Source organism: Daucus carota, chromosome 3 (assembly GCF_001625215.2).
Source record: "Daucus carota subsp. sativus chromosome 3, DH1 v3.0, whole genome shotgun sequence".
NCBI lineage: Eukaryota > Viridiplantae > Streptophyta > Magnoliopsida > Apiales > Apiaceae > Daucus > Daucus carota.
The window spans coordinates 38,238,406-38,261,012 of record NC_030383.2 but is presented as its reverse complement, the minus strand read 5'-3'; the positions used below and the strand labels follow the sequence as shown (position 1 = coordinate 38,261,012).

The 22,607-nt window shown below is 35.0% G+C and overlaps 2 protein-coding genes across 2 annotated transcripts; one reads left to right on the top strand and one right to left on the bottom strand.

Annotated features, from left to right (window-relative positions):
- Positions 1-1,418: 1,418 nt before the first annotated feature.
- Positions 1,419-9,348, bottom strand: LOC108215224 (superoxide dismutase [Mn], mitochondrial). The gene is made up of 6 exons (XM_017387622.2): positions 8,976-9,348; positions 6,667-6,713; positions 6,477-6,602; positions 6,325-6,381; positions 5,383-5,460; positions 1,419-1,804 (listed from the first exon to the last, which is right to left on the bottom strand). Exons 1-6 carry the CDS (start codon positions 9,256-9,258, stop codon positions 1,706-1,708), a joined length of 690 nt encoding a protein of 229 aa, XP_017243111.1. The 5' UTR covers positions 9,259-9,348; the 3' UTR covers positions 1,419-1,705.
- A 6,050-nt stretch (positions 9,349-15,398) lies between these two features.
- On the top strand, positions 15,399-17,890 carry LOC108212437 (uncharacterized). Its single transcript, XM_017384164.1, has 2 exons — positions 15,399-16,266; positions 16,377-17,890. Exons 1-2 carry the CDS (start codon positions 15,399-15,401, stop codon positions 17,888-17,890), a joined length of 2,382 nt encoding a protein of 793 aa, XP_017239653.1.
- Positions 17,891-22,607: the final 4,717 nt, after the last annotated feature.

Here is a 22,607-nt window from a genome sequence, read left to right as displayed (position 1 = left end):
ATCTTTGAATCATCTTATCTCACACATCTCTTAATCATAATGCTCAAAATATGACTTGCCAATACATGACTTAAACCCATATTTTCCAACAAATCAATTGATGCGAGATCAATTGGATGGTTTGGATCCTGATGTTAACGTCCAGGTTTAAATCTCATTACTACTTTACTTTTTTTCTCTTTATTCGTTATTAGTATTGGCCTTTGCTGAGCTGAGCAACATGCTTATTACCACATATCTATCTCCACGTCCCCAAATATTGAAAGAGAGAAAATGCTTATCCAAATGGTTGAGACTGAACTGGAGCAGAGGAAACAGGCAGGTTTATACAAGGGCCAATTCGAAGGACAATGCCAAATTTTGATATATTTAGCATCTAGTTGTTATACACACACACATGCATATTATATAGGCTTAATGACCTTTTAGCCCTCGAAGTATGAGTGAAAGTTCCGATGCGGCCTCGAAGTTTAAAAACATACCTTTCGACCCTCAAAGTATCTTTGTCGTACCTTTTAGCCCTTTTTAAAAATACCGGTATAAATCGAAGAATAAACTTGACAATTCATATTCGGGGTAAAGTTTGGGCGTACCTTTTAACCCTTAAAATATACATCTCGTTCCTTTTAACTCCTAAAGAATACATTAAAATACATTAGATGTTCCTTTTAACCCTTAATGTTTAATGCCCCTTTTAACCCTCACGTGTGAAATGTCTAACTTTGTCCACCCCGTTATATACCGGTATACACCATAAGGGCCAAAAGGTATGACAAAGATACTTTGAGAGTCGAAAAGTATGTTTTTAAATTTCAAGACCGCATCGGAACTTCCACCCAAACTTCAAGAGTTAAAAGGTCATTAAGCGCATTTGAGATGATTATCCTTTTATTAAACGATTTTTCTAGTGTGTGCCCATGAGCACATGCTAAGCGCGGAAGTTTATATGCTTCGGAGATTTTGATTGGCTCTCATATCTTAATAATGATGGACCCGCTCTGCAAATACAACAACCACACCAATCAAAATCTCTCAAACATATCAAATTCTACACTTAGCATGTGCCTATGGGCACACACTAGACAAACCCTTTCATAAATGCATATGACCCTTTCATAAATGCATATGTTATTGAGCTCAAACTGCCTCTGCTTATGTAATAGAGATGTTACCTTATTTCTGCTTTATAATTTTCTTGACTCAGTTATGACAGAAGTTATAGTTTACAATCTAATTTTGAGGCTACATACTGTTATGCATTAGGTTATGCCGTTATGCTGCTGGAGTTCTACTTTGTAGCGGAAAGACTAGATTAATATCATCAGTATGTGCTTCTGCATTGACCTTTTTATGTAAGTTATACCGACAGATTCCTTTCAGTGATCGACTTGCAAGGGAATGTATCAATTAGCTGAATATGAAAAAAAAAATCTAACACTTATAATCTCATAAAAACAAGTATGGCCCAAGTAAACTTCAGACGCAAAAGTTCATAGCAGACTGTCGAAAGACTTGCAATAGTACAAAGTTCTTCTTAAACACAAAGACAGCAGGGGAAACAAAATTTAAAGTTTGGGATGTACATACAAGAAACACCCATATTAGCACAAATGACAGCCATCCTAGTGCATTTTATTACTAAATACCTTCACAGAACAGCTGCATCCCTCCCAAATCCCAACAGCTCTCGGAGATGTGGTTTCTATCAAGTTGAAGGACACTCTTTTTCATAAACTTCACCAGCAAATTTCCAGTTGATGACTTTCCATATGTTCTTCAGGTAATCTGGCCTAACATTTTTGTACTGTAATGCACAAAATAAAATATTATCACTCATCAGTAGGGGTACAAAGCATAAAATGAAAAGGTCAAAATTGAAAAACACATAAAATTTAGAGATCAAGGATCAAATTACATGAAAAGTTTACAAACAAATTCAGGAGACTAATATATGTAAGGAGGGTGATTAATCAATTTTAAGCTCACCACCATTGATTATCTAAAAGTAGATCAAAATCTTTAAAATATAGTACTCTGTCAAGATATAATACATGATCTCATTTAGTCATTCTCCTAACACGGTATGAGAGCACATGTTGGGACATCACATCCCCCATCACATTGTAATTCAGCAGTAATTATTATTATTGAGAATTATATTGAGTTGCTTTTTGTATATCTCTTGCGAGAGAATTCTTCCCTGAAACCCTAACTGTCCTAAAATCAGCCTTTCTTCCCCATCAATCCAGTGGTATTCACTATTCAGAACCAATTTCAGCCATCTTCTTCCATCACCTAAATCATACCTATAAACCTGAAAGCAGCCCTCCTCCATCTGCAAACCCAAGCCACACCATAAAATACATATATTCCAACCTGTGTGTGTACGCGTACCACGTGCGCATCTTTTTCAGAATTTTTGTCAAACACCTTTCAAGCATACCCAAAAACAGTAAACCACTGTTTTTAGAGAACAGTAAACAGTAAACCCAAAAACATGAACCATCCCACTGTGAAGCAAACAAGAAAAGAAGAAAGCCAGAGAAAATCTGTCAAAGGGTTTTATATACATACATACATACATATATACACATACACGTATATTAGTGGGTATTGTATCTGTCCAAAAATTATAGTTCGGTACACAGACCTTTTCTGAATTGATAAAAACAGTCCCTCCCCTTCCAGAATTTTACAAAATTGTCTCCAATCTTTCTGAAAACTGCACAACAGCACCTGAACTTTCTGAAAACTGCAGAACAGCCCATAGTTTCACACTATAGTCGCCTTGGTGTAAAACCTCAACCTCAGCCTAAACCTTATCTTACAGAACAATGAAGTTGCTGAGTTTCGTGGAGATCTGTTAAGAACTCCTTTCAGTGGTACAATCTAGTGGAGAATAAGAAAGTAGTTTTTATTGTTGTGAAATTGAGAGGAATTTCCCGTATTTGATGGGAGCAATACCAGAGATCTAGGTATCATGACAAGATGGGAAGACACTCAAAGCTGCTTTGGTTCGTCAATTCAAACCTTGCAGACTATAAACAGCATGCCTCACTTCAATTTACCAAGCTTGTGCAAGGAAGCAAGTCTGTTGTACATTACACTCGACAATTCTATAGTTGTATTTTGGCAACACAACATGAGTTTTCCTAGGATGAAGATGTTCTTATTTCTATGTATCAACAAGGCTGCACCATAATATAATATTTCAGGTAAACTAGCTGGGAGTAGATGTTTTCTTTTCAAGGCAGATTGCACAATCAGTGTTGAGGATGGTCTGGAAAGGAAAAGAATTGAACTGAGTTCTTTCTCTAGCCCATCGAGGAATGCTTATGTTCTTTTAGATTCTATTCAAGGCCATCAAAAGCTTACTAGCAAATTTAATCGTGCTTCAGTCTCATCACAAGGTAGCAACACTAGCAAATGTTTTAATTGTCAAGGATTTGGGCATAAGATGTCTGAGTGTCCTTCTCCCTGACAAAAACTACCTTCGAAAAGAGTTTATTTGGTGGAAATATAAATTCTTGATGATTTATCTAGCAAGATGACTAAAGAAGACCTCGAAGCGGAGGAGCATTTAGCAAAGGGAGCTAATATTTGGATTATACAAGCTATAGATGATGGTGTGTAAGGCGCCACAAATCTTTTACAGTAGAGTTACATGTGTTCGTAGTTGGGTTTTCTCAACATTGGTACGGGTAGCACAAACATTATGGTCACTGATGCTGTTAAAAGGTTAGGCTTGATGACAGAGCTTCATCAAAATCCGTATGATATATCTTAGATTAATGATGCAAGTTTAGGGTTTCTAGGAGGTACTTGGCCTAAATTTTCAGATAGGAAATTTAATGATGCAATTATGTGTAATGCTCTTCCACTGAAGCTTTGTGGTGTCATTTTGGGGAATCATGGCTTGTTGATCAAGATGCTCATCATGTATTCATGTTGCACGTGCCAACACATATACATTTGTCAACAATGGTTGTCGATATACTCTTGCTTGTGATTGTTTCAATATGTCAGTTATGCTACAGTCTTTGGTGCTCTATCGTACTCCATGTGATTTAGAAATGGAGTCCAGTTCCTTTCTGCGGAGAGAATTAATGCAAGACAGCCCAAGAAAAGTATTTGGGAGTAGTATAATAGTCTTTAAATCAGATTAGAATATTGTATACTAGGTTTGGTTATATCATGATTCAAAATATAAATTTTAGAGTTTTAGCTAATTGGGAAGTGGATTGTTATATATCGGACTTTTGTATCATCTTAATTCAACGGTGATTACTATTGTTGAGAATTATATTGAGTTGCTTTCTAAAAATCTCTTGAGAGAGAAATCTGCCCTTGAACTCTGATGCTCTGCCCCTGAGTTTTTAAAAGTGAAAAGTGAAGGAACCAAGTGATAATGAGGTAAAATACTATCATCACACTTTTGGGGTGAAAATTTTGGAGTGAAAGTATGTCAAACTTTCATTCATCACCACTTGCTTTCGTTCTTTTTAAAAACACGAGAGCACAATTATGAGTGAAAGTAAAATACTTTACTTACACTCCACTTGCTTTCCTCCCTTTCTAAAACTCAGGAGCAAGGTGTAATTGTCCCAAAATCAGTCCTATCCACAATCAGATGATCTCTCTTAGCGAACCATTCTCAACCCAAATTTGGGCTTTCAAGTGAGTGGAATTATAAGATGTAACATATGGGCTTTAAAAAATAAAAAGATAGGATTGGCATTCATACGATGTAAATTGTATGAGAAAATTAACTGAGAAAAGAATTGCCCATTCCCATCTTCTATTCCATATATATTATATATCACGTATTCAACAGCCTTTATCAAGTTATCCCAACTAATGCATAATCAACGAAAACAGTATATTATATATACAACCAACTTGTGGTCATACAAGCCCTTAAAATGTTACGCATAACAGTAGCAAGACAAAAAAAACAGATAATCTGTGTCAGATTCATTCACGTTTCAAGGTAATTGCAGATTAACTAAGGGCCATAGTCTGTGTCAACCACATTAATGAGACTTTAAAGACCATAATTCCCTTCCGAGTGATGCATTAAACGATTAATTGATTACACTCGGTAAAAAATAGTAATATTTAATGTCTATAATATTTGACAACTAAATAAAGATTCGACGAGTATTTAAAGCAAAGAAATCTAAGGTAATGTTAGTTCTCAAGGTTTATACTGCTGAAAACCAGCATCACATGATTATTAATTTTGTAGGATTAATATAAACTATTGAAATATTTAGCTTCAAATTCGTTAAGAAAGTATCTTACCCGTGACGTGATATATGAGTTAGATAATATATCCTTATATTAAAATACAATAATGGAGAACATCTGAAGATCCAATACCTGCAAGTAGTAGGCATGTTCCCATACATCAATACCAAGAAGGGGAACCAAATTAGCTCCATTACTAACCAGCGGGTCCTGCATTAATATCACAATTTACCAAATACTTTAGCGAAACTTAAGTAAAATAAATATAATATCATAAAATCCCACTTTCAATTACGGGTGCACAGCTAGCCTCACTTTGCTGAGTCTGTGCCCTAACTTGATGACCTCCATGAGGGCTTCGCACCTCAGTGTGCCTAACGACTATATTATCTATCACTTGCAATTTCCATTATATGTTTTGATTTTTCTCTAGTTTGCAGTACTGTACCAGTTCATCTTTCGAACTAAGATACGTACATCATGAACTATCCTAATAGTTAAAGATATGATGGACAAGTTTTACCAAGTAAAATAGCAAGGACATCAGCTAACAAGCAAGACTATTCAAATAAATTCCATTATACTTCCAGTTATTTGGCTCAGATTGTGACAGTAACAGACAATAATAACAAATTTAGTCTCCATTAAAGCAAGGACAGGTTATAGTAAAACAAATATTAAGCAAGCAAGGAGCAAATAACAGAAATCCTGATTTTTATATTAAAAAGAAATTTGTTTCCCATTAATTACAATTTACAATAATGTCAGCTGCACATAGCTTATTTACACTTCAATTCTGATTTACAATTCCTAGTCCGTTTGGTACTTGACAGATTTTCTTGAAGATAATTAGATTTCCATATCTATCTAACACTCGTTAACACATATCGCTTCTGCCAAAAATGGTTTTATATTTTTTGAACACGAGAGACACTCTTTTGTAATTTAGCTTCTAGCCTCCTGTAGTCCTGCTTTCACTTGGGCTGGACTACAAAAGATAAGCTGTTAATCTTAAGAAGCCCGTACTGCTTATTTTATTTAAATTGTATTAGAGCTCGTTATTGAATATGATACCTGATTTGCAGTGGTCTCTACTACCAGCCTTTTCAGTTCTTTGTCCAAACCAAGCCACTGTCAAGCACACAAGAAAAAGCAACAGGTAAACATTGTATTTTTAGACTTTCACCAAATGGCCCATGGAACAAGTAATGGTTTGTAGAGCATACCACCCATCCGGAACCCTGTAAAGCAGCGCCTTCGGCATTCATCTTCTGAACTAACGCCTCCAATGTACCAAACTGAGAGTCTATAGCACCTCCAAAGGACCCCTTAGGAGGCTCGCCACCTCCTTTCTGCAACGTAAATTTTTTTATGTACTATTATATGGGAAGCATTGCTTAAAGCATGGAAACTTACCGTGGCTGGAGCAAGATTTTTCCAGAAAATCGAATGATTGATATGACCTGCTTGGAAGTGAATAACTCTTGTCAGTATGTCAAATTTAAAGATAAAACAATAAAGAATCCCTTCGTTCTTGTATTTTAAGGTTAGGGGTATGGTAAATTATGAATGAAACTATATGAAAGCAAGAACAATCAAAGACTAAGCAGACAAAACATAGTCCGGCTTATGTAAATTCAAGTGCACCATTATTCTTCTTACTGTTATATTCTAAACAATGTCCATGTCCAGAAACTAAGACAGCATCCTAAATTAAATTCCTAAGTTGGCACTTGGCAATCTGCCAATGTCTTAATATTACGATGGTGTAAAATACAAGCTTCTCCATTCCAAAACCTCCTTGTACAATGACTACTATAAGGATATCTTAGTGACCACTTTTTTAGCAGAATGCATTAGTTGCAGTGTGTCAGTACTCGACCTATTTGGAGTATGCAAGTCTGTTCAGAATCCATGCTGCTATGAACAGCATACGAAAAAGGAAAATGTTGTTTATTTACAAGAGAATCTCTTGAGCTCAAACAAAACACATGTGGATACTAGAAATTGGTAGAACCGGTGATACAAGGAACGGGGAACATGGCCCTGAATGGTGGACCCAGTTCATTCATCACCGATCCCGGAACAATTGCAAATGGAAATGTCGGGGGTCGCAACCCGAAACGCTGGCAGCGACAATCCAAAAGAACACATGTGGTTCTTGACTTCCTTCAGATCAACGAAAAGAACCAATCTTCATCTCTGTCCTTTTGTAGGAGAGTTTTAATGGGGTTATTTGAGCGAATAGTAAGGGAAGGAAAGTAGACACGTACACATAGATGGAGATCACAATACTTCCAAACTTCAAAAGAAGCAAGTCAAATTGTATTCACGCTTTATAAAAATCACAATTATACAATAATCCTTTTATTAATTTTTTTTTGGAAGTTAATTAATTAATCATTTTATTAATGAAAACAATTTCACCATTAATTTTTTTTTAAGTCCAATCTTACCATCAAAACAATGTAATAAAAATTTTACTTGTAAAATTTTTTCTCTATAATACTTTTCCGAGAGCAGTATAAAATTAGACTGAAATTTAAATATTTTTTAATATTGGAAAAATCATTTAATATATATAATTTAAATATCAAAATTTTAAAGGAATATTATAGACACTACAACGAAAAATTTGAAAATAAACATGGTACATGCATTCCCTCGTACCCCTGCGTTTACTCACATCAAAAACACGAGGCAGCCTTCCACGTATCCAGTTTACGTACCACGTTTCGCACTGAACCCCGTCTTATGTAACATTGGGTAGAACAATTATGAATACAGCATATTATACATCTACATTGATGTTCTTAAAAAGCTGTATTAGTTGGCCTTACTAAATTCCTAACCATGATAGTGCGGATCATACCTACCACAGGTAAAGACTGCTACTCGGGCACCACCAACTCCTATCTAATGTCATATCCTCACGAGATCTGAAGTCTAAGCCTTAATTTCTTATCCCAATTCTTTGACAGTCAGCTGGGCACTCCTCACCCCTACTGCCAAAATAATCACAACCCCAGCCTCTTCCTGAAAGATCTCATTCAGTATCACTGTATCATGTCTAACACGGAGCTATCATAGGCCCACCATAACATCCTCATTTCTTCCACTTCTAACTTCCTCTCCCGGGCCTCATTTCTTAACCCAACACTCAAATTCATACAACATTGTTAGTCTAATAAATACTTGCTAAAACTTATACTTTAGTTCTAATGAAACTTTCTTGTGGCATGGGATGTTCTTCCTTAATAAATTAGTATACTAAAATTTGTGTCCACATCAAGAAAACAACAACGTTATACAAAGGATTTATTTTTGGTTTAGGAAGGAATTGAAAGGGGTGATATTGGAATGAAATGTGAATTATTTGGGGAGTATATTTATTTCATCCCTCCAAGAAATCACTTATAAATCTTACATCAATTCTATGGAAAGACTGTTGAGTGCATCAATAAACAGTGTGCTGTATCGATGACAGTGTAGATAAATCAATTTAATTCAATTGATAAAAGGAGAGGGAGGGAGGCGGGGGGGGGGGGGGGGGAGAGAGAGAGCGGGGGGGAGAGGGAGCGAGAGAGGGAGCGGGAGAGAGAGAGGGAGAGAGGGAGAGAGAGAGAGAGAGAGAGAGAGAGAGAGAGAGAGAGAGAGAGAGAGAGAGACAGAGAGAGAGACAGAGAGAGAGACAGAGAGAGACAGAGAGAGAGAGAGAGATTAACCTCCACCGTTAAATATGAGGGCGGAGTGGAGTTTAGCAATACTAGCAGAATCAGATTTAGAGACAGCAGCATCGAGCTGTTCGAGAGCTTTGTTGTAATTGGTAACATAAGTCTGGTGATGCTTCTGGTGATGCAGCTTCATTATCTCACCACTAATTGCCGGCTCTAGTGCACCATAGTCGTAATCCAGGTCCGGTAGAGTAAACGCCGTCGTCTGTAGTGCCCTTATCTGCCCAAAACTTGACCGCACGCTCTTCTTGGTAACTAGGGTTCGGAATGCCATTTTTTATCTGCTGCTTTCACTCTCATCTCATACACCTTTTTATACTTATTTTTGGAACCAGATACTTCTGGTTTCTGGGCACTTTTCGCGCAAACTGGTAATTTGGGCACGTTTGTTTTAGAAATTATTTATTTAGTAAATAGTTTTTAATTTATTTACTTTACAATAATCTTGCTTTTTCTCAATATATTATTCTAATCTTTTTTTTATTATTTAATAATTTAATAAAAATAACTATATGTATATTTATTTTTGTTACTTTGATTTATATTAAAATTTTAGAAAAATGCTTTCGAGTCATTTATATTTACTCAATCACTAAGTTTTTTGAAATTGTATATTTATTCATTCATTACTTTTCTAAATATAAATTTGATAATTTTTAATTATATTTTGATTCAAATAATTAAAATATATATTATAAATTATATCAGATGCAATTTTTTTAAATTACAAAATTTCATAATTCAACTCACTTACTACCATATCATATCATACTACTAATTATGCAAATATATATAGTTTTTTCTCTCTATTTATATAATTTGAAAAACACTGCTATTTATGATCATATTATCATCAACTATATTTTATTTAGTTTATATAAATGTTTTAATTTATGTTATAACATATTATATTTATATTAATTATGTTTTCACAATTTTAATTTTATAAGCCCGGTGAATAACCAGATCAAACCATACACGACTGATCGTCTCACTCCAATTATCCAAACAATTATACGAAGAGTATGTAATTTAAGCACAATACAAAATAATAATGGGAATTTAGCAAATATATCCAATTTTTTATAAGTTTTTTTGTAATTTACTGTTTTCTGAATATAATTATGAATGTGATATGCAACTTTATGCAATTTGAGTATTTTTGCAAAAATATAATCTATCTCCCCCTTCACCACCATCCCCAGTTCCGTGCTAGTATTTCATATATGCTATATACACAGTCTTCAAATCATCATAGACAAGATACGAGGCAATATTTTGCTAAGCTCCGGTTGAAACTAGTTAACGAGGATGGTATAAAGACGCATTATCACACATGTAACTGTCAGTTTTTGAGTTATGTACATTATATATAACTAAGACCGAAAGTACCGAGTTTGATATAGTTTCTCGTTGCCTTTAATTGATTTTGTGATTGATTTTTTGGTTGTTTTCGGGTTATTAATACTGGCCTCGCAGGGCACTCATATTTCGCCATTTACAACTGCTTGCAACTCATTATGCAATTAAATTTAATTTTCAACAGTTTTCCAAAGTAACATTTGTGGTTGTAGATATGATTGTTAACAGTTGCAGATATGGCTGCAAATGCAATCATCGTATTTTTTGCGAAAAAACTTTTAAGAAAATAATATTTTCGTAATTTTTATTGTATTTTTGCAAATTTTATAAAAAAACTACACTATATCTGGAAAACATTTTTCTAGGCTTGGATATTTATGAGAAAATCTCAATAATAATTTCTTATTTCAATTTAAAACAAAGTTAATACTAAAATTATATTTTCACGTAATAATATATATTTACATATATATAATATATATACATGTAAAAATTTGTAGGCAATTATATGCAAATATAAAAATTTCATATCTCTTTATCTCTTTATTATATAATAGTTCCTACTGCGTGTTTTGTACAGTAAACACTGCCTAATTAAATGACCCGGGCTTTCATTCTAATTTCAAAAATGCCACTGCGTACAGGTGTCCCCGGGCTTACAGTTGTCGCTGCACGTGTGTGCTTTGTCTGAACAAAACATTTCATCCTTTCCCACCTTATGCAGCTTCTTCAACAAGCTTCCACTGTAGATACTTCTACTCCCCAGCTGAAGAACAAGTACACTTTTCAAACTTCACACCTTGCTTTTTCATTTCCGAACGAGACGCCGAATATCCTACATATCTCCTACATACTTCGACTATCGACTAATGTCTCAGGTTTGTCATGGTGCTTTGATCCTATTTGTAACTCTATCGTAATATGGCTTTTCTGTACCTCTATGTTTGTTTGTATAGGCCGGGGATGAAGACAACTCATGGCGTTTATTCACGTCGGAAGACATGATCCAGGGTACTTTTGTTTCTCATCACATCGTATTTTTCCGGCTTCAATTCCTTTTTGTAATGTTTTATTTTGTGTTTGGTTGTAGGTTACAAATCACTTAAGAGACGGAAGACTGCTAAGACTGTCAAGAAAGCAAGTCGAGAAAAAATCAGCTCTCACGCCACCGAAACAGGTAATAATCTTGACCCATTACTTTCATGAAGTCGATTGATGTTTTTGTCTACTATATGATGTTGGGTTTGTTGTTATACCTGGACACGTTATTTGAAGTTTATCTTATGTCTACTTATTTTTTTCAGAATGTGTAACATATGTTTTCCTTGCACTTTTTTGTAAAATGTGATGAACTACCCATACTGTTTAGCTGTGAATTTTATAAATGATTGAAATTAGTATTAATGTGAGTAGTTGCGTCCTCATTTTCAGCTACACAGCCAGGACATAGTAAAGCTGAAACCATGTTAGATAAGCTTGATATGAATAGTACTATTGCAGAGGATATGGACACTGAATCACCAGCATCTGCCATAACTTATTTGCAGGAGACAGGTAATACTGTCTGAATACATGGTATTATACCAGCATCTGCTGTTTACTTAATTCATATTATGCCTCATTGTTTTCAGTTCAAGTTTCAAAAAATACTGATGAAATCAGCACAGTCCAGCAGACTAAAAGATTTAGGACATTTGCAGGCAATATGACAATTGGAACACTAACACCAAAGTCTACAATTACATCTGTGCAACAGACATTTGCAGGCACTATTTTAATTAATTTATATTATATATTTTCACACCATATCAAATTGCGAGTGCACTGCTGAATGCAATACCTGTTCCATAATTGTTGCAGATCATGCAGGCACACGTCAGTCTTGCAAGAGTATTTTGCAAGAACAGAAACGACCACCGAGAACTCCCTTTACTGACATAACAAACACTTTGGATAGCTGTGCACTGCTGACCACTAAGGTTAGAGGTAAAGACAAAGCCAAAAAAACAAAGTTCAATAGCAGTAATATCGTAGACGAAGAGAATGCAAAAACATCAACTTTACAAAGCTTTGAAGATCGTATACATAAAGTCAAAGGAAAAACAACAAACTTCGAAACCAATAGTGCCAAAGAGAAAGGGAAGGCAAAGATTTCAAATTGGGAGAATGCAACTCTGAAAGATTGGAGTCGGAACTTATTTGCAGAGGAATTCTCGACAGACAAGAGCACCAATAGTGTGTTATATGATGAGGATTTGGGTGAGACATTTTACCTTCCCTTAATTTAATTTAAATAGTTGTTAAATATTTGGTTTGTCTCAAAAAATTCATGCTTCTGACATAATCTTTTCCATGAATATAGAGGAGACTAGAGTTGAGGCTTCATATTATTCGGACGATTCTGATTCTGATATGGACTTTGCAGATGGTGAGGATTGGTAAATTTTGAAACTTTTATTAAGCTGGACAACTTATACAGCATGTTGAAATTTTATGCAGCTGACAATTATGTTGATGAAGAATTTGATGATGAATCTCAAGTACATTCTGATCGTGGTATGTCATCTGCTGTTCGTAATGAGTGCTGTTGTGTAGACAATATCTATTTTGTTCAGTTGTGGTATTGTTTTCTTCTACAGAGAATTTAAATCTAAATGAATCAAATATACAGAAGAAGTGTAGACGTGGTTCGAAGTATCTCATACCAGAGGAATATGCAACGCTTGGCGGTCCTTCTAAACTCTGCAGTTCATGCAATGCTATGATGTGGCACGAGGAGCGTGTGAACAAGAACGTGACAAAAGGGAGGCCATTTTTTTCTATTTGCTGCAGGAAAGGCAAAGTCAAATTACCCGAACCATTACCGACTCCTGAGTATCTACTTAACCTTTATCAAGACAAAGACAGAGGTGCAGATTTCCAGAGAAGTATCAGGCTATACAATGCTATGTTTGCGTTTACCTCTGCTGGCGGAAATGTTGACCATACCATAAACAAAGGGAGGGGACCCTATATATACCGTTTAAATGGCCAAAATCACCATGTGTTTGGTTCTTTAATTCCTGACGATGGTGACACTCCAAAGTTTTGTCAGCTGTACATTTATGATACTGCAAATGAAGTTAGTAATCGTCTGCGTTGGGTTACCGTTTCTGATGAACAGCCTGTCCATGCAGAGGTTGTTGATGGTTTGATTAAGATGCTTGATGATACTAATGAATTAGTGAAAAAATTCCGCACTGCACGTGATCGATGGGAGAATAATGATATCTGTGATCTGAAAGTTGAACTACTCATGATCGTGATATAATAATTGAGCCAAAGTTTGGAAAACTACAACGTGTTTCCTACATTCATCCTAAATTTATGGCACTTCAATACCCTCTTCTCTTCCCAAATGGTGAAGATGGATACCATGACAAGATTCCATTTCAAAGCGCGGATCTGTCAAATTTGAAAGAGCGAGATTTTATGTCATTGAAAGATTATTATGCATACCTTTTCCAGATTAGGCCAAATCATTGTAAGTTTTGTTATTAGATTTAATGTGTTTCAGTACGTTATAAGATTGATTTTGTTACATTCTGATTTCTTGGATTTATGTTGGATTCAAATGCTATAGCAAATTTTGTTACACCGTTTCTTTCAGTGAGTTGTAATAAAGTTATGACTGAGCTATATCAACTTATGATATTAGATTCCTGATCTTTAAGCATGTTAACAGACTGCATTTGGTATTAGATTTCATGTGTTTAAGTACGTTATTACTTTGCGTTGGTTACATTATGATTTCTTGGATTTTATGTTGGATGCACTTTTTTTATGATGCATTGTGCTTAGTATTGTAGTATTCGAATGCTAGATTAAATTTTGTTACACCGTTTTTTTCAGTGAGTTGTAATAAAGTTATGACTGAGCTATATGAAGTTATGATATTAGATTCCTGATCTTTAAGCATGTTACCAGACTGCATTTGTTAGTTATCTGTTTGGTTGTATATTTATGCTGGATGAATACATTTTTTATTTGTGTAATATGCAGCTTTGACGACGAGGTTAGGCGGTAGGCTTTTCCAACAGTATGTTGTTGATGCCTTCTCTTCAATTGAACAAACACGTTTATATTGGTTTCGTAAGAATCAAACTATTCTGCGCAATGAACTCTATAGTCATATATGTGATTCTGTGCGTAAAGGTGATTTGAGTGGATCAAATGTCGGGAAAGGTGTAATCTTACCAGCTGGTTTTGTTGGATCCAAACGATACATGCAGCAGAACTTCCAGGATGCGCTTGCAGTTTACCGTCAAGTTGGTCACCCTGATATCTTTCTAACTGACCACAAATCCTTTGTGGGACGAAATTCAGAAAATGATGCATTTTTTGCTTGGTTGTAAATCAGAGAATTCCCCAGACATCATTTCTAGAGTTTTTCGCCTTAAACTAGACCAGCTCACCAACGATATCAAGAAGAAAGCCTATTTTGGTGTTTGTGTTGGAGGTAAATTATATTTGTTTGTTTGAATTTTTTTTCAATCCTACACATGGCTACTAACTTAATTTTCAACAGTGATGTATGTCGTAGAGTTTCAGAAGCGAGGTATCCCTCATGTGCATATGCTCATTTGGCTTGACAGTAAATCCAAGGTTTATCTTAAAAAAAATGTTGACAAGTTTGTGTCAGCTGAGATACCTGATCCTGTTAAAGATCCGGTTGGATATGCTGCTGTAAAAGCTTTTATGATACATGGGCCTTGTGGATTGCAAAACACTAAGTCTCCTTGCATGAAAGGTCTCAAGTGTATAAGGCATTTCCCAAAAAAGTGAGTTTTTCATTACACTAATAGAAATCAACTTAGGACGCTTCACAATTTTTGATATAATCCTCATTTTCTGTGTTTTAGATATGCTGCAAGGACAACATTTGATGAAAGTGGATTTCCTGTTTAACGTAGAAGAAGGCAGAACATAACAGTTAAAGTTCGTAACGCAGAGCTGGATAATCAGTGGGTGGTCCCTTATAATCGGGATTTGTTGGTCAAGTATCAGTGTCATATGAATATCGAGATTTGTTGTCATGCACGTAGTCTGAAATACCTTTTCAAGTATTGCTTTAAAGGGCATGATACTGCAACTGTACATGTCAGCGGAAGGAAGAAGAGAGTTTCACAGCAGAATGGAGATCAGGCTATAGATGAAATTGATGCATATTTTGATGGTCGCTACATTTGCGGTGCAGAGTCTGCCTATCGGATTTTTGGTTTTCCTATACACCATCGCACTATATCTGTTGAGCGCCTGCCATTCCATTTACCAGGTCAGAAGAATTGCACATTCCATTCTAACCAGCCATTAGACAAGGTTGCTGATCGTGAGAAGTATAGGTTCAGCAAGCTTGAAGCATTTTTTGAACTATGTAAAGTTAATGTGGCTGCTCAGAAATACACTTATCAAGAAATTCCAGAGCATTTTGTTTGGGATGATGGTCAGAGGAAATGGAATCCAAGGAAAAGAGGTTTTCAGATTGGACGTCTTTCCTACACATATCATAGTAGTGGTGAAGTTTGGTTTATGCGTTTATTGCTCACCAAAGTGCGCGGTCCTACTTCGTTCGAAAGTCTGAGAACCGTAGATGGAATCTGCCATGATTCTTTTCGTGATGCGTGCAAAGAGTATGGTTTGCTCGATGATGACAAAGAATGGCATGAAGTGTTAAATCAATGTTCAAATGGTGGTTTACCTCCGCAGATTAGGCAGCTTTTTGTGCACATTATTGTGAACTGCAAGGTCACTGATTTATTACAGTTGTGGACATCTCATTGGAAGCAAATGGTTGATGATATTGTTTTAAAGAGAAGGCGTTTAAATAATGATGATACTCTCATGTTGGACGACAAACAACTGCAGTTTTATGCTCTTGCAAGTAGCAAATGGTTGAGTTTTTTTCCTTCGAAAGTTATCATGTTTTCACACAGTTGTGTTTTAAGTTTTCTTATATTTTTAAGCTTCTAATCTTATGTACTTATTCTGCAGAGATTGATGACTTACTTAGGTCGATAGGAAAATCTTTAAGGAATTTTCCTCAACTGCCTCAACCACCAGAGAACTACCTCAATCATGGAAGTAATAACCTGATTATAGAAGAAACCAACTACAACATTAATAAGATGGAAAAAGAAAACCAGAAGTTGCTTTCTACCATGAATGGCGAACAGTTATCTGTGTACAACGCAATAATAGAATCTGTTGGGAAGAACGAAGGTGGACTCTATTTTGTTCATGGAAGTGGTGGTTGTGGGAAGACCTTCCTTTGGAGGACTTTGATTTCCAAGTTAAGATCTCAAGGAGACATTGTCCTACCGGTTGCATCTTCTGGGATCGCTGCCACACTGATGCCAGGCGGTCGAACCGCACATTCCAGGTTTAAAATACCTATTGTATTGGATGAATTTTCTATTTGTGGTATAGGCAGTAAATCAGACATTGCTGAGTTAATTAGGCATACCAAACTTATTATTTGGGACGAGGCTCCAATGCAACACAGGTTTGCCTTTGAATGTTTGGATAGGTCTTTGAGAGATATTATGAGGTCTGTTGATGAAAGTCGTGCATCTCTTCCTTTTGGAGGAATTACAGTAGTCCTAGGTGGAGATTTTCGTCAAATACTTCTAGTTATACCTCATGGAGACAGAGCTGAGATATTGGGAGCATGTATAACCAGATCAAGGCTTTGGAATATTTGCAAAATCTTTATTCTAAAAAGGAACATGCGTCTCAACACCGGTACATCTCAGGAAGAAATTGATGAATTAAATGAATTTGCCAAATGGGTACTTGCAACAGGAGATGGTAGGTTGGAGGTTGATGAAGAAGCAAAATCTCTTTTTGATGAGCATGGAATTCAAGTACCACTGCAGTTCTGTGACTTGGAAAATGACAACACAGTAGAGAACATGATTCGTAGCATCTATCCTGATTTTATACAGAATTCCAGTAATGCAAAGTATTTGAGTGAAAGAGCCATCTTGACTCCTACAAACCAAACCGTTGGCCAACTAAATTCTCTCATTGTTGATATGATACCAGGTGAGGCAGTAACTTATTATAGTGTTGATAGTGCTGAAGAATTTGGTGGGACAGACGAGGACTTGAATTCTGCCTTCCCTGTTGAGTACCTGAATTCGCTCTCAGTTCCAGGGTTGCCTGTTCATGATTTGAAGCTCAAAGTTGGCGCAGTTGTGATGCTAATGAGGAATTTGAATCAAACACTAGGACTCTGCAATGGGACTAGAATGATTGTGACCAAGTGCTTGAAATTTTGTGTAGAGTGTGAGGTCATTTGTGGATCTTTTTCTGGAACTCGACACTTCATTCCCCGCATGGAGTTAAGTCCAAGTGATTCTGTGTTACCTTTCAAGTTGGTGAGGAAGCAAATGCCCCTGCAAATCTGCTACGCCATGACGATAAATAAATCTCAGGGACAATCTTTAAAAACTGTTGGTTTGTTTCTTCCGAAGCCTGTTTTCACACTGGTCAATTCTATGTAGCTATTAGCCGCGTAACATCTCCTTCCGGGCTGAAGATTTTTATTGATGATGATCGTGGTTTTCCCACCAACATAACGCAGAATGTTGTTTACAAAGAGGTTTTCTATGCTCTACCTAAGTAGTTGTTCAGAAGTTTGTGTTTATGTTTGTGTGCCTATGCATAGTCATCTCTTTTCAGAAATGTTGTTTTGTTAAACTCTGAGTACTGCTTTCTTTTGTAGTACATGTTTGGTTACAAAACCAACATAAAAGCCTATGATGCTCTGTCTGAAATAATATCTTTTCAATACTTGAACCATTTCCATTATGTTTAATTTGTTTAATTTTTTGCTCTGTTGCCTTCTTCTTTTTCTTCCACCAATTTTATGTTATCCTATTTTATGCTATTCCTCTCAAAACTGTAACTGTATATTGCCTGTTGGTCATTTATCTGTACAGTACTGTAATATAGTAGCACACAATTTTGCAGCCAAGATTTTGAAGCTTCGATAAATGTAGTTTACATTAAAAGCAAAACACAGACTGAGTTTGCTTTGTTTGTTAGACAGTGGATGTTACGGCTACTTTCTGTAAATATTCATGACCAAATCTAGATGAAACTCCAGATTAGTCTTACTATTGTAATCAGTTATAATACTATCTTACCACAATAATTCAAAAACACTTGATGCATATTAGATTCATTATAGGCAAAATATCCAAGCATACACAAGTTTCCATCTGAATGACATAATCCAGTTACAAATACTGTCAGCTATCATTAAAACCAAAACAAATCCATTGAAGAACAAATTTAAACCCAGCGCAATACATCAAGTTAGAAACATAAGAATGGAATCTAAAATTCCATTACACAGTTTTAGTGACTGCAAAGCTTGCATTCCCAGTGTAATTGAAGAGTATTTTGTCTCCTTTTTCCAAATTATTCTCCAATACGAATTCATTCCATCCAACACCGAGCCGACATGTCTTCTGCCTCTTCAGAATTGCCAATCTATAAGTTCTGGACTTCATGTTTAGAGTGACCACAGTGCTTTTATTCCACTTCTTATAGAGTGCACGCAGGTGCCTAGGTAGAAACTAAATACAAAATAAAAAAAAGTCAGGTATTGTTATACATTTTAGTTGTTGTTTAAAAATGTGCGAGGTTTGACTAACCACTCCGTGATAACATTGATCGACATGTGATCTCAATAGCTCCACTGTGAAATTATACTGCCCTTCAACACTTTCAGGAGTTGCGTTATATTCCATTGCTGCGTCTGCAACATAGAATTGTATTCAATATCCTTACATTTAAGAAAACATCTACTACATAATATTTGTAATATTGATATACAAAAAACCTGAGATATGTTCAGGTCCTGAAATGTCTCCACCGGTATGCAACACTCCAATGTCAACTCCTGCTGCATTAGAACAATCAAGCTTTCATGTTTTGAATATGTAAATAAAAAGGTTTTTAATTGAAGCTAAAGTGAAGGTATGTTTTGAATATGTCAACTCCACTGTGAAGGTATGTTTTGATCATACCTTCCTCCTCATCACTATCTGATATAACATAGACCTCTGCTTGCATACTGTTTAAAACTGAACTTAAAAGAGCTTTGACGGCATGTCGTTAAATATTTCCAAACCATGTGAGTCATAGATTGTAGCATAGAATGTTGAGTTGCCAAGGTATTCAAAAAACATAGTACTGTTTGCATGAACATTATACTTTTCGCCAAATCCTTCAAACCAAATATTAATTTCGCACTCTTTGATAAGTGACAGCTATACACCATTCCATCCGGCATATAAATTGAACCACACTTCTTAAATTCAGAACCATACTTATCAGCAAACACAGAAGGAAGTTCCTAAGCCATATAAATAAATATGTCAAAAACAAAATCCCTTTTATGTATAATAACCAAATCCAATAAAAGCCTGAATTAGAATGCTTACCAATTCTCCTGTCAAGAGATTCATCCAATGCAAAATCTTGAACCATTTCAGACAACCCTTTCCTTGAATAGAACCTATTCAAGGGAAAAAAATTGGCCGCATTTGAACCAAACATTACATGAAGACAATTTATTCAAATGAACATTTATCTGTATTATAAAATACATATCAAAGTAACGAGCAAATTATACCTTTTTGGTAAATATTCATTGCCTGATTCAGGTGGTATAATGCTAGGCTAAACCTCTGATTAGCAAAGAGTTTGTCTCCAATTCCCAACTTACACTCTTTTGCCAAATTATGCCATTCACTGTCAAATAACAATTTTTTTGTTGTCCATTTTAAATGTATTCTCCACACTTTCTTTTCAAAGCCCAACTCTAACCATTCCATTTCAGGATCTAAACCCATCTCCACTGCCTCCTCCCTCTTAAAAACCTGTAAAATATATTATTATGAAGCATACTCTCAGAACTATATAGAAAAGTGTGTAATTATGGTGGCATGTTCATACCTCTGTCCACCTTCTCCTTTCCACATGATCCTCAGTAATTACAACCTCAAACACCGGGTCAAATGTTGAAGCAGCACTATAAGAATAAGTACCCATTAACTTTTCTTTGTCTAATTCAGTTTGTTTGAATACAGGTTCCAAAGGAACTCCACGACTTCCCTTAGGTGAGTAGTCCACTTCCACTGCATACTCACTAAAAAGCTCAACTTCGAACTCAGTACCACCTAGGTACTTAAATGAAAAAGAATACCAAGGATTTACATCATAGTATTCCATTAAACTCTCTATGCCTTCAATGGTTTCAGATTTTCAAACAAAACTAGCAATCCAAGTCTTTTTAAAAGGAAAATGCAGGCCAATTACATTCAAGTTCAGCTGACCAAAGAACTCAGCAAATGCAGAGGGGATTTTCTAAAAAGAAATTAGACAAAAGTCATACATAAAATTCGAAGGATTTAGTAGCACAAACTATGTAAAAAACATATGAAAGATTTAATACCAAAACACCACTGTGATTTCGTCCTTCAACTATACGACAAATGAAAGACTTTCCATTCCTTGATTTGGTCATTTCGATAGAGGCTGTTAGCAATAATAGGAAATGGCAAGATGACTAACCTATATATCAAAACAGAGAAACACAAAATGACTCGGTTGAGTTATTACCTCTCTTGCTGTTATCAGACATCCTGTAAAAGACAGAGTACCCACAATTAGCAGCTAAAAACATGCATAGAACACATAAGCTTGGAATTGTAGATTTCTTACCTGGTTGCTGCTCAGGGAGGTTAGGGTTTTTACAGCGAGGAGTCGGTCTGTGTCCTGAGAGTGCAATAAACCTGTAATGTTTAATTGTGTTGTGCGTTACTTTACCACTTTAGAGCAATACACTTAATGAATCTCAACTGTCTTACTTTTTTATTGTTTTTGAATTTGACTTGGAAAGATAATGTACATGTGAAGTTTTATAAAATGTCTTAAAACATGTGTTCGTCTTCATTTTTTTTGGGTTGCAAAAAGAATATTCCCTGACGTATCAATTGCATTTATTCCTTTTGTCTTTTTAATTTTTTTTTAGTTTTACAAAATATTACAACGCTAAACTAATATTTTTATATTGTCTATTTAAATATAACGTATTGAAATACAAATTACCTCTTCCTTAATTTCTAAAGTACATAGTTTTTAAAAAAGCATTTATATATTCTTATAAAAGAAGGAAATATAACAAACAGTAAATTATTGTTGGTAAAAGTAAACTGTATAATATGACTGAGGTCTTTGTGGCTTAATAGGTGAAGATAGTAAAAGAAGACTAATCGGGGAATAACTAAATTTTTCGGAGGTAAATTGGATTTAAGAGTTCTTGATTGGATATTTAATTAGTTTGGCAACTCACAAAACATAAATTAGTCCGTGATTAATCGTGAACAGTCACGCATATAGTACTATCAGTTCGAACATAATCCTTTAACTCATTCTAACATTTTGTAAACTGGTACTATTTAAATACAAATATTGACCTACTACTCTTTCCGTCCCTTCTTTGTTGGCACCTTTTGGGTATGTGCCGGTCAATTTGTCCACAGTTTGACTTTAAAGTTTTAATATTTTATCAAATAAAATATTAAATAAATATGTCACCAGAAATAAATTTTAAACTACTTTAAGATGTAATTTCAGGTTTTTTACTATAATAAACGAGTGACTCATAATCTTTGGTCAATAATAATTTTTAATATTCGTATTATTATTAATACAAATTATTTATTTCACATAAATGTTCACATAGGTTACCCTACGATACCAAATTCATCCAAATAACGTCAACCTAATATTATAAACGTCAACCTAATATTCTATAATATAAGGAAATATAACAAACACTAAATTATGGTTATAATTGTTATAATATTAAAATCCAAATTACCTTACATTCTTATAATATTTCCTTATATTCTCATAGTATAAGGAAATATAACATACACTAAGTTATTGTTCTAAAAAAAGGAATCACATTTAATTGCTAAAGATATTCAATACAGAGTAATCGGGGATTCATTTAATTATTCAAAGGTCAATTCGTTTGATTAGTAGTTAATCGGATATGTAATTACTTTCGCAAGTAACAAAACATAAAATGTACGAAGTTTAATTGATTATTTTTTAACACAGAAAAGTTCAAATAAGTTATCTTACAATACCAAATTCAACCAAATAATGTTTGCATTGATTCGAAACCCATTATACATA